General features: G+C 41.0%; 1 protein-coding gene and 1 long non-coding RNA gene across 2 annotated transcripts; one reads left to right on the forward strand and one right to left on the reverse strand.

Moving 5' to 3' along the window:
- Window positions 1–670: 670 nt before the first annotated feature.
- On the forward strand, window positions 671–4,761 carry LOC142100249 (uncharacterized). Its single transcript, XM_075184180.1, has 3 exons — window positions 671–1,364; window positions 1,444–1,488; window positions 4,706–4,761. Exons 1-3 carry the CDS (start codon window positions 758–760, stop codon window positions 4,759–4,761), a joined length of 708 nt encoding a protein of 235 aa, XP_075040281.1. The 5' UTR covers window positions 671–757.
- A 768-nt stretch (window positions 4,762–5,529) lies between these two features.
- LOC142100110 (uncharacterized) lies at window positions 5,530–6,139 on the reverse strand. The gene is made up of 3 exons (XR_012678708.1): window positions 6,029–6,139; window positions 5,881–5,943; window positions 5,530–5,646 (listed from the first exon to the last, which is right to left on the reverse strand). It is a non-coding gene; the product is annotated as an uncharacterized LOC142100110 (long non-coding RNA).
- Between the last annotated feature and the right edge of the window lie 7,282 nt (window positions 6,140–13,421).

Genomic DNA, 13,421 nt, shown 5'->3' on the forward strand with positions numbered 1-13,421 from the left:
TCTTCGAAATTGGATTAGTGAGTTGACTCTACACTGCACTATACACACTATTTTTTATAAAAAATTACATTATTTGAAAATATATATATTTTTTACAATACAGGCAAATACACACAAGAATATACTACAGACATACCACACTTATTTAATTGCACCCACCACACACACACATATCTCCTTTTATATATATATATATATATATATATATATATATATATATATATATATATATATACATTTACATACACACACATTTTAAAAAATGTTTTTTTCTTTTTCCTGTATTTAAGCAATTGCAGTTTTGTCTTTTTTTAGGATAAAAATTGAATTAGTTTGCATTTACTTCTTTGCAGTCTACATAGATTGTATTGCACATAGTTTTGTCCCTTAAAAATTATAATATAATTTAGTTAAAATACAACTGCATATATTTTTATCTAGAGTTACATTATTTTTTTCCTGTATTTCTACAATTGTATTATTGTCCTTTTTCCCTTCAATAAATTTAATTAGTTATCATTTAGTTTTCTGTAGTTTACATAGATTGTATTTAGCCTAGTTTGGTCCCTTAAAAATTATATTATAATTTATTTTTAATACAACTGAATTTTTTTTTTTAGTCAAGTACTTGTGTAGTTTAATTAATTGTTATTACTAGTGTAATATAGTAGGATATTGTACTGTAACCTTAGGCAAGTGTTGTTAAATAGTCAATAGTTTTTATTTATTTTTGCAAAGAAAATTTATTAGAGTAGCCATGTCTAGGGAGCGTAGGGATTCTTCTTCTTCTTCTACACAGGGAACCCAAGAAGAAATTGTCAGCAGTGGCGATGAATGGAGAGACCGACCTGAGGAGCGCCAAGAAGAAAGAAGGCGGCAGCAGTTTGTGAGCAGCGTGCAAGCCAGCACAAGCACCCAGCAGCAACATCTTACAGAGAGTGGATCTGATGATGAAGAAGGACCATCTGTAACACGATCCAGGTGCTTCACACTTGAGGAGAATGAAGTCCTTGTTGCTGGGGTACTGCAACATTACGAGACACTGAAGGGTGCCCAATCGCTGAAGGCGTCCTTCAAGCATAAGCAGAAGATTTGGTCCCAGATTGCCTCTGCTGTGTCCGCAGTAGTTGTTCGAGTCCGATCAGTTGCGGTTTGCATGAAACGCTTTCGGGACTGCAAGCGCACCACGAAGGCAAAGATGGCAGCCGTTGCCCGTCATTCTAGGGGAACCGGTGGTGGCAAGCCACTGCGCCTAAAATTTAAGCCTTGGGAGAAGAAGATGCGGCAAATTCTCAGTGATGATCTTGTGGAAGGAGTGGAAGGGACAGTGGACACCCTTGATCCATCCACCTTCCAGCCACGAGGTATGTATAATTGTCTATAAAAGTAATGATGTCAATTAAATTTGTACAAAATTCTATTTTTTTTTTTACAATTTTGCAGAACAAGATGCAGCACAAAGGAGAAGACATGAACTTGTCTGCAACCGTCTCTCCACCTACCTCTCTGAACACTCCCTCCTTGACCCTTTCCAATCAGGCTTCCGCCCCCTCCATTCCACTGAAACTGCCCTGGCTCAAGTTACGAACGATCTCCTCTCGGCTAAAGCCATGGGCCACTACTCCCTCCTGATTCTCCTCGACCTCTCAGCGGCCTTTGACACCGTTGACCACCCCCTCCTGCTTCACACCCTTCAGTCCATTGGCCTCTCCGGTACCGTCCTCTCCTGGTTCACCTCTTACCTTGCCGACCGTTCCTTCTCTGTTTCCACCTCTGATTCTCTCTCCCCCTCTTCCTCCCTTCCAGTCGGGGTCCCTCGGGGCTCTGTCCTTGGACCCTTACTATTCTCACTATACACCTCTTCTCTGGGTGCACTCATCAGCTCCTTCGGCCTGAAGTACCACCTTTATGCTGATGACACTCAACTGTACCTTCCCTCTCCTGATCTCTCTCCATCCCTTCTCTCCAAGGTATCCGCATGTCTCTCTGCCATCTCCTCCTGGATGTCCTCTAGATTTCTTAAACTCAATCTTGCTAAAACTGAACTCATTGTCTTTCCTCCCTCTCGTATCTTCTTCCCCTCTGACCTCTCCGTCACTGTTGACAACTCATCTATCTCCCCTGTTCCCGAACTCCGCTGCCTAGGTGTCATCCTCGACTCCTCTCTCTCCTTTGCCTCTCACATTCCCTCTCTCGCCAAATCCTTCCATTTCCAGCTTCGCAACATTGCCCGCATTCGGCCCTTCCTCTCCCAGGATGCCACCAAATCTCTCGTCCACTCTCTGATTATCTCCCGCTTGGACTACTGCAACCTTCTCCTTATCGGCCTCCCCCTCTCTCATCTCGCTCCCCTTAGATCTGTACTTAACACCGCTGCTAGGCTTATTTTCCTCTCTCGCCGTTCCACCTCTGTATCCCCACTCTACCAAGCCCTTCACTGGCTCCCCTTCCCCTACAGAATCCTTTTCAAGCTCCTCATTCTGACTTACAAGGCCCTCGCCAACTCCACTGCTCCCTACATCTCTAACCTTATCTCTATTCACACTCCCTCCCGCTCACTGCGATCGTTCAACGATCGTCGCCTCTCTTCCCCTCTGATTACCTCCTCTCACGCACGTATCCAAGACTTCTCCCGCGCCGCTCCCCTCCATTGGAACAAGCTCCCCCGCTCCATCAGAACGTCCCCTAATCTGTCCTCTTTCAAACGAACATTAAAAACCCACCTTTTCCTTAAAGCCTTCCAGTCTCATGCCTAAACTCCCACCGGTCGGCTACCTCTCTTTCTCATCCCTTCTTCCCTTCTCCCCCTTCCTCGACTCTGTCTCCGTTTCTCCCGTCTCTCCGTCTCATCCATGTGTCTGTCTGTCTTCCCCTCCCTTTAGATTGTTCGCTCCTTTGAGCAGGGCTCTCCTACCTTCTGTTTCCATCACTTTTAACTGCGCTCTCCAGCTACTCAGCTCACCTCCTCTCAGTCCCTCTGCCCTCTGTCTCCTCTCGCTTCTCTCCGCTCCCCTCAGTGACTCTCAACCTGTCATCCATGCCCACCCTCTTGGGCCATAGTTACCTGCCTATACTCACTTTTCCCCTCCCTCCCTCTCTTTCATGCTGTGCCTGAGCCCCCAGAGTTATAGTGCTTACTGTTACTTGTACTGTGCTGTTTCACCTTGTACTGTGCCATTGTTTGTCCTTGTACGGCGCTACGGATACTTTGTGGCACCCTATAAATAAAAATTATTAATAATAATAATAATAATAATATATATATATATATATATATATATAGAGAGAGAGAGAGAGAGAGAGAGAGAGAGAGAGAGTACGAGATAAAGAGAGAGTGCTAGATGGGTATATAAAAAGGAGAAAAAAAAATTACACATTAAATAATAAGTTTGCTAAGACCAAAGTAAAAAATAAATCTGTATAAACATTACCTTGCTGTACATCAGCAACAGGTTCCGAGACGTGTACCTCAGTCACTCTTCTTCTCTTGTGAGCTGTAAGTTCATTTTAAAATACTATTAGATGCTATTATTAATTGTTGGCAAGGATTTAAATAGTAATCAAGAGTGACACTGAGGAATAGTGAGTGAGAGAGTGTGATAGTGAAAGGAAAAGATAGAGAGAGATAAAGCAATATTAAGAAAAAAAGAGGGAGAGTGACAGTTAAAAGAGAGAGTGATAGTGAAAGAGAGCGAGAAAGAGAGAGAGAGAGAAAGAGAGAGAGAGAGAGAGAGAGAGTGAGTGAAATAGAGAGACATTGATAGACCTGGATTCGCTAACAAGGGTGTTCCCCTTGAAAAATGTAAGCGGGCCACCCCACTATTGACACCCAGGCCAGTGCTGATACCACTAGGACTCTTCCTACTAGGCAGGGGCTCTGGGTAGTAGGGTAATAAATGTGTATTTAGTATGGGAAAAAAAACCAAAAAAAATTCTGATTTGTGGAACTACATGTCCCAGGCAGCCATGTTTGCCAAATTATTGTCCCCACGCTGCTACTAGTATAAGTACAAGCACCAGCATACCCACTTAACAAAATAGTAAAATAAAATCACAACACCCTCATTACAACAAAAAGATATTTATATAAAAAAAACCAACAAAAAATTTTGTTTTGTGGAACTACAGGTCTCAGGCTGCCGTGGGTGTCACTGCATGTTTCCACTTGTGCTTTGCCAAGTGCTGACATGCCCTGGCTGCTGTGGGTACACTGGTGCTTTTACTTATACTGGTAGCAGCGTGGGCACACTATTTTGGGCAACAATGCTGGCTGAGACCTGTAGTTCCACAACATAAAATGGTTTTTATTTTACTTTTTTACACAAATATTCTTCCTTTATTACCCTACTACCCACAGCCCAGGGTGGTAGGAAGAGCCCTAGTGCTATCAGTAGTGGGGTGAGTGTCCCTAGGGGGGTGGCTCATTTACATTTTTAAAGGGGAACACACTCCCTAGGGAATCCAGCTCAGCGCTGAACAGTCTGTGGGTGTTTAATCATTATGGCATTCTTACCCCTGCTATAGTGCTAATCACCCAGGCTGGTTTGCCCAGTGCTGTTTCATTGAAAATATGGGTTACGCTTTCACAATTTTTCCAGAGTTTTTCTAATTAAACAGCAGTAGGTCGGCAGCACTAGGGTTAAGTTTAAATTTAGGTGTGATTTTTATTTATTTTTTTATTCCATTTTTTGGCCTCTTTTCACAGGTTCAGAAGATGTACATCTGCATCAGAACACGGTAGTAGTCATGTCTTTCTACTAAAGGCTGCAACAGAGTATTTCAACAATGCTAATTTTTTTCTTATTTTTTTGAATATGGTGTACATGAGGGTGTTTATTGTATTTCTTGGGGTTTTATTATTTTTAATAAAGATTTGTGGTTGTAATGAGGGTGTTGTGCTTTTATTTAACAATTTGATTTGTGGAACTACAGATCCCAGCCAGCCATGTGTGTAAGAGCATGAAGACACTTTTGGTTCTCAAAGTGGCATCAATCTCTTTTGGGTGCCATGGGAATCCTGATGCTTGTAGTTAGAGTAGTAGCTGCATGGCCACACTATTTAGGCAAACATTGCTGGCTGGGACATGTAGTTCCTCAAATAAATAATTTTTTTTTTTTTTTATAAAAACAAAATGCCCATTTATAAGCCCCTGGCCAGGGGTATTAGGAAGAACCGTAGTGCTATCAGCACTGGGCTGGGTGTCCCTAGGGGGGGAGGCCAACTACAATTTTTAGGGGACAGCACTCACTAAGGAATCAAGGGCAGCACTGAACAGTCTGTGGTTGATTAGTAATTATGACAGTGGGACCCAAACTGCGTTTCTCTTCCCCTGCTATAGTGCCTATCACGAAAAAAAAAAGTAAAAAAAATAAAAAATTGTTTATTGATATCAAAAAAATAAAGGAAACAATATTTAAGACTAAAGTCACTTTTGTTGGATGATTATTCAAAAAGGTACTGCAGTGATCACTTTTTGAAACTTACCGTATATATGAATACATTTTCGAATAAGTCGTTTTTATTTTATTGTGTATAGTCAAAGGAAAAAAAAATAAAAAAAAAAATGGACACCACACTGCTTCTCTCTGCATATTTTTTTTCAGTCCAATATCCAAAAGATCCATGTTGCTTTGTTTTTAGGAGATCTATTAGAAAAAAAGAAAATTAGGTCAGTATCAGTCTATTAAGAAAAATAAATTTGATTTGCATTTCATAAAAAAATTATTAAGGGTCAGCAATATTGTCAAAAGATTTCAGTTATCAATTGACAAATCCAATCACATCACTCCCTTACATATAAATGCAATACAACAAATACATTTTTTTAAAGTATAAAAAAATTTTTATACTCACCATGATTTTATTTTTCACTTCCTTACCCATTTTCTGAAAAGCTAGATTATATCCTCCTTTGGGGCCAGGTACACAGTTTGCCATCATTCCTGTATATATAATAGTACAAGGACATTATTTTTTTTATAAAATACACACATCAATTTTAACCGTTGTAAAAAAAGTAATACTTACATGAAAAAAAATCTTCTATTACACGTTGACGAACATGAGTTGCAAACTCCTCCATCTGACCAAGCTCAGGAGAAAGGTCCAAATCCAAACTAATGTCTGGATCAATTTCAACCTCCAATTGGTTTACAATACAAATATTGTGAAGAATACAGCAACCAATAATTATATCGCAAACTTTGGAGGGTGAATATAAAAGCACACCGCCGGACCGGTCTAAACAGCGGAACCGGCTTTTAAGTGCACCAAAGGTTCTTTCTATTACACCCCTGGTACGAATGTGTGCTGATTGGTACCTTTTTTCTGAGGAAGATACAGGGTTGCTTAAAGGAGTCAGCAACCAGGAACGATTTCCATATCCACCGTCGCCTTAAAAAAAAAAAAAAAGAAGCATTTTTAAAAACAGTGACACATCATTAAATTTTTTAAAGGGTTTACAACTACACTTGTACTACACAATTAACAAAAAAAAAAATTACAAAAAAAATTACCAAGCAGCCAGACATCTGGAAAGGATCTTGCTTCGAAATTCCTGAATAAGGACGACTGTTGCAGGATGAAGGAGTCATGGGATGAACCTGGGAAACCAACAACAACATTAGTGATTTTTTGCTTAGCATCACAAACCATCTGAACATTGATGGAATGGAAGTGTTTTCGATTACGAAAACATTCTTCCATTCGACGGGGTGGTGTAAGGGCAATGTGGGTGCAATCAATTGCACCCAGCACATTGGGCATTTGAGACAAAGCGTAAAATTTAGCTTTGAACTCACGCCACTCATTGGCAGACTGCGGGAAATTAATAAATGTTGCAGTGTGCTTTTTGAGGGCATTTAGGACCTGGAACAGGATCCTAGAAAAAGTGGGCTGGGAATACCCGGCAATAACTGCCAAGGTGGGCTGAAATGTTCCTGAGGCAAGAAAATGCAAAACACCAAGCAGTTTGGCAAGTCCAGGGACTGCACGGTTACTAGGGTAACGAGGTTCCAGGTCCTGTTTTACAATCTCATACAGATTGTAAATTGCAGAGGACGATAGGCGATATAGTCTTCTCACCTCGTCCTCGGCCAATCCATCAAGCAAACGCCTGTTGCGGTACAGACGCGGCCTGGGGATCCTAGTCCTACTTGCCACACTGGACAATGCAGCCATTGCCTGTCCACCATTCTCTCCCACAGCCTCTCCCTCTTCCATACCCGTATTCACATAACAAACATCAACTTTCTCTCCAGACACTCCCACATTTGCAGCACCTTGCATTTCATCCAAAGCAGTCTCCTCCATACATGCAGCATACATGTACATCCACACTGTGTCCACGAATGGCTCCATTGAAATGAGACAATAATTAAAAGGGGTGAATTTGAAACTAAAGTATTTAACTATTTTTAACAAAAATTGTAGGGAAAATGAATGTTTGTGCAGGGGATTAATGGACCTGTGAGATGCACTATTTTTATATGATATTAAAATGGTGTAAGTGATTAATTTATATGTTAATTCTGCAAACTTTACAGACAGACAACACCAAGCACAAATACGATACTTATCTTTAGGAAATCCTGGATAATCCACCAACGAACACTACTGGAAAATGCTCAGAAAGATTGGTATGCACAAAAAAAACACTGAGGCAACAGTCAGTTCACCACAGAGCTGATCACCACAACTGTACACTCAAGTGTTTGGAATGAAAAAAAACAACAAAAAAGTTTAAATACAATAGAGGACTGCACCACTGATGGATTTTTTTAAAGGGGTAACTTTGAAAAAATTATTTATTATTTATACTGTTATTTTATTTTTAAAAAAGTTCTTTTAAGTTTTCAGGTTGTTTTAATTAACTTTTACACCTAATCTTCAGTTTAATATCTTTTTTTAATAACTAAAAAAAAAATTTTTTTCTTTGAGCAGACCAAGGAGGTGCGAGATGAAACTGCAGATTTTACTTTTTCACACTCAGCGTTAAAAAACAATTGAATAGCTTTTCCCGCTGAGCGTTCACATCCAGCCTATACTTTAACATTGACAAACGGTTGGAGCGCGATAACACCGTTTCGGTAAAAAAAACCAAAACAATACAATTGAGGGAGAAGTTTCCGTGCTCGAAAAAAAGGAAAAATAGCTAAAAAATGACTTAACGCGCTCGAACTTCAAAACTCGCTAACAATTGAATACCCCCCTTTAAGTTTAAAAGAGCCCCCCACTCTTAAAGAAAAAATGATTAGAGGCCCACTAAGAGAAAATCCCCCTAAATGCCCTATTAAAACTAAAGGGTTCTATAGATGTAGGGTATGTATGGGGTGTAAGAGGATTAAGACCAGTATTTCAAACATCAAAGAGTTCTCACATAGGTGAACTACATATAAAATAAATGAGTTTATTACTTGTAACACCAAAAATGTTATATATGCCTTAGAATGCCAATGTGGTTTGCTATATATAGGCAAAACATCAAGAAGCCTCAAAATACGAATATCTGAACATCTATATAATATTAAGAAAGGAAAGGAAACCCATTCAGTTTCATTACACTGTATATCATGTCATGGAAGCTCACCTAGAAGTATTGTTAATTTTTGGGGATCCAAGCTATATTGTCTAATTGGAAACACAGAAATTTAAATAATTAACTGGCTAAATTGGAAATGACATGGATGTATAATTTAAATACATTAACTCCAAATGGTTTAGACTCAGAATTTGAGCTTAAATGGTTTTTAAATTGAACATTTACTGTTTTTCTCCGTCTCTTTTTAGGGGGTGATGCTATTTCCTTCAATCTTGTTGTATTTATCCCAAATGGATTAATGTTTCCTTTCTCTATCTTGTCGAATGTATACTTATCCTAGATAATACGCATATATATGTTCATCTATTTAGGAACACACTATTTGTCTTATGATACATGTTGTTTTATATAGAAGCTTTGCAATAAATGTTTTGCCATGTTAATTAGGCTATAGAAAATTGTAAAACGTATAGATTCCAATATGTGGTTAATAAACAAGGCTGAAGTTAGCTTCTTATTCGGCCAGCTTCTCATTCGTTTCTAATTCCTGCTCCAGCTTCTTATTTAGAAAAGCTTATTTTTAATGGATTAAATCAATTTGGATCACTGATTTCACATCAAATTAACACTACAGGGGGTCCCTTATACAAAATGCATTAGTATTTTGCCTGACCCAACATGGTTATGGGCATGAAATCAGGGGGCAAAGTGGGTAAAGTCACCATATTTTATCATTTTGAATAAGTAGCTGCAGATTTGCAAGTGTTAAATGCCGTTGGGCCAGCAATTTGACAGTGGCAATCAACACAGGGTGGTCAGTTACAAATAAAACATCTGTCTTTTGCCTGGCCCAACGCTGTTTTGGGCATGCAATCAGGTGGCAAAGTGGGCACAGATAGCATTTTGAGCATTTTGAATAAGTAGCTGCAGTTTTGCAAGTGTTAAATGCCGTTGGGCCAGCAATTTGACAGTGGGAATCAACACAGGGTGGTCAGTTACATATAAAACATCTGTCTTTTGCCTGGCCCAACGCTGTTTTGGGCATGCAATCAGGTGGCAAAGTGGGCACAGATAGCATTTTGAATAAGTAGCTGCAGATTTGCAAGTGTTAAATGCCGTTGGGCCAGCAATTTGACAGTGGTAATCAAGACAGGGTGGTCAGTTACATATAAAACATCTGTCTTTTGCCTGGCCCAATGCCGTTTTGGGCATGCAATTAGGAGGCAAAGTGGGCACAGATAGCATTTTGAGCATTTTGAATAAGTAGCTGCAGTTTTTCACGGCTTAAATGCCGTTGGGCCAGCAATTTGACAGTGGGAATCAACACAGGGTGGTCAGTTACATATAAAACATCTGTCTTTTGCCTGGCCCAACGCTGTTTTGGGCATGAAATCAGGTGGCAAAGTGGGCACAGATAGCATTTTGAGCATTTTGAATAAGTAGCTGCAGTTTTGCAAGTGTTAAATGCCGTTGGGCCAGCAATTTGACAGTGGCAATCAACACAGGGTGGTCAGTTACATATAAAACATCTGTCTTTTGCCTGGCCCAATGCTGTTTTGGGCATGCAATCAGGTGGCAAAGTGGGCACAGATAGCATTTTGAGCATTTTCAATAAGTAGCTGCAGATTTGCAAGTGTTAAATGCCTTTGGGCCAGCAATTTGACAGTGGTAATCAACACAGGGTGGTCAGTTACATATAAAACATCTGTCTTTTGCCTGGCCCAACGCTGTTTTGGGCATGCAATCAGGTGGCAAAGTGGGCACAGATAGCGTTTTGAGCATTTTGAATAAGTAGCTGCAGTTTTGCAAGTGTTAAATGCCGTTGGGCCAGCAATTTGACAGTGGGAATCAACACAGGGTAGTCAGTTACATATAAAACATCTGTCTTTTGCCTGGCCCAATGCCGTTTTGGGCATGCATTCAGGTGGCAAAGTGGGCAGAGATAGCATTTTGAGCATTTTGAATAAGTAGCTGCAGTTTTTCACGGTTTAAATGCCGTTGGGACAGCAATTTGAAAGTGGGAATCAACACAGGGTGGTCAGTTACATATAAAACATCTGTCTTTTGCCTGGCCCAATGCTGTTTTGGGCATGAAATCAGGTGGCAAAGTGGGCACAGATAGCATTTTGAGCATTTTGAATAAGTAGCTGCAGATTTGCAAGTGTTAAATGCCATTGGGCCAGCAATTTGACAGTGGGAATCAACACAGGGTGGTCAGTTACATGTAAAACATCTGTCTTTTGCCTGGCCCAACGCTGTTTTGGGCATGCAATCAGGTGGCAAAGTGGGCACAGATGGCATTTTGAGCATTTTGAATAAGTAGCTGCAGATTTGCAAGTGTTAAATGCCATTGGGCCAGCAATTTGACAGTGGGAATCAACACAGGGTGGTCAGTTACATATAAAACATCTGTCTTTTGCCTGGCCCAACGCTGTTTTGGGCATGAAATCAGGTGGCAAAGTGGGCACAGATAGCATTTTGAGCATTTTGAATAAGTAGCTGCAGATTTGCAAGTGTTAAATGCCATTGGGCCAGCAATTTGACAGTGGGAATCAACACATGGTGGTCAGTTACATGTAAAACATCTGTCTTTTGCCTGGCCCAACGCTGTTTTGGGCATGCAATCAGGTGGCAAAGTGGGCACAGATGGCATTTTGAGCATTTTGAATAAGTAGCTGCAGTTTTGCAAGTGTTAAATGCCGTTGGGCCAGCAATTTGACAGTGGGAATCAACACAGGGTGGTCAGTTACATATAAAACATCTGTCTTTTGCCTGGCCCAACGCTGTTTTGGGCATGCAATCAGGGGGCAAAGTGGGCACAGATAGCATTTTGAATAAGTAGCTGCAGATTTGCAACTGTTAAATGCCGTTGGGCCAGCAATTTGACAGTGGTAATCAACACAGGGTTTTCAGTTACATATAAAACATCTGTCTTTTGCCTGGCCCAATGCCGTTTTGGGCATGCAATCAGGTGGCAAAGTGGGCACAGATAGCATTTTGAGCATTTTGAATAAGTAGCTGCAGTTTTTCACGGCTTAAATGCCGTTGGGCCAGCAATTTGACAGTGGGAATCAACACAGGGTGGTCAGTTACATATAAAACATCTGTCTTTTGCCTGGCCCAACGCTGTTTTGGGCATGAAATCAGGTGGCAAAGTGGGCACAGATAGCATTTTGAGCATTTTCAATAAGTAGCTGCAGATTTGCAAGTGTTAAATGCCGTTGGGCCAGCAATTTGACAGTGGGAATCAACACAGGGTGGTCAGTTACATATAAAACATCTGTCTTTTGCCTGGCCCAACGCTGTTTTGGGCATGAAATCAGGTGGCAAAGTGGGCACAGATAGCATTTTGAGCATTTTCAATAAGTAGCTGCAGATTTGCAAGTGTTAAATGCCGTTGGGCCAGCAATTTGACAGTGGGAATCAACACAGGGTGGTCAGTTACATATAAAAAATCTGTCTTTTGCCTGGCCCAACGCTGTTTTGGGCATGCAATCAGGTGGCAAAGTGGGCACAGATAGCATTTTGAGCATTTTGAATAAGTAGCTGCAGATTTGCAAGTGTTAAATGCCGTTGGGCCAGCAATTTGACAGTGGGAATCAACACAGGGTGGTCAGTTACATATAAAACATCTGTCTTTTGCCTGGCCCAACGCTGTTTTGGGCATGCAATCAGGTGGCAAAGTGGGCACAGATAGCATTTGGAGCATTTTGAATAAGTAGCTGCAGATTTGCAAGTGTTAAATGCCGTTGGGCCAGCAATTTGACAGTGGGAATCAACACAGGGTGGTCAGTTACATATAAAACATCTGTCTTTTGCCTGGCCCAACGCTGTTTTGGGCATGAAATCAGGTGGCAAAGTGGGCACAGATAGCATTTTGAGCATTTTGAATAAGTAGCTGCAGATTTGCAAGTGTTAAATGCCGTTGGGCCAGCAATTTGACAGTGGGAATCAACACAGGGTGGTCAGTTACATATAAAACATCTGTCTTTTGCCTGGCCCAACGCTGTTTTGGGCATGCAATCAGGTGGCAAAGTGGGCACAGATAGCATTTTGAGCATTTTGAATAAGTAGCTGCAGATTTGCAAGTGTTAAATGCCGTTGGGCCAGCAATTTGACAGTGGGAATCAACACAGGGTGGTCAGTTACATATAAAACATCTGTCTTTTGCCTGGCCTAATGCTGTTTTGGGCATGCAATCAGGTGGCAAAGTGGGCACAGATAGCATTTTGAGCATTTTGAATAAGTAGCTGCAGTTTTGCAAGTGTTAAATGCCGTTGGGCCAGCAATTTGACAGTGGGAATCAACACAGGGTGGTCAGTTACATATAAAACATCTGTCTTTTGCCTGGCCCAACGCTGTTTTGGGCATGCAATCAGGTGGCAAAGTGGGCACAGATAGCATTTTGAATAAGTAGCTGCAGATTTGCAAGTGTTAAATGCCGTTGGGCCAGCAATTTGACAGTGGCAATCAACACAGGGTGGTCAGTTACATATAAAACATCTGTCTTTTGCCTGGCCCAACGCTGTTTTGGGCATGAAATCAGGTGGCATAGTGAGCACAGATAGCATTTTGAGCATTTTGAATAAGTAGCTGCAGTTTTGCAAGTGTTAAATGCCATTGGGCCAGCAATCTGACAGTGGGAATCAACACAGGGTGGTCAGTTACATATAAAACATCTGTTTTTTGCCTGGCCCAACGCTGTTTTGGGCATGCAATCAGGTGGCAAAGTGGGCACAGATAGCATTTTGAATAAGTAGCTGCAGATTTGCAAGTGTTAAATGCCGTTGGGCCAGCAATTTGACAGTGGCAATCAACACAGGGTGGTCAGTTACATATAAAACATCTGTCTTTTGCCTGGCCCAACGCTGTTTTGGGCAT

Source organism: Mixophyes fleayi, chromosome 8 (genome assembly GCF_038048845.1).
Source record: "Mixophyes fleayi isolate aMixFle1 chromosome 8, aMixFle1.hap1, whole genome shotgun sequence".
NCBI lineage: Eukaryota > Metazoa > Chordata > Amphibia > Anura > Limnodynastidae > Mixophyes > Mixophyes fleayi.

Bases quoted from the DNA above. Each gene is read 5' to 3' on its own strand.
- LOC142100249 (XM_075184180.1), top strand. From the start codon at position 758: ATGTCTAGGGAGCGTAGGGATTCTTCTTCTTCTTCTACACAGGGAACC. The intron at 1,365-1,443 runs GTATGTATAATT...ACAATTTTGCAG, and splicing joins ATCCACCTTCCAGCCACGAG to AACAAGATGCAGCACAAAGG. The intron at 1,489-4,705 runs GTCTCTCCACCT...CTCTTTTCACAG, and splicing joins ACATGAACTTGTCTGCAACC to GTTCAGAAGATGTACATCTG.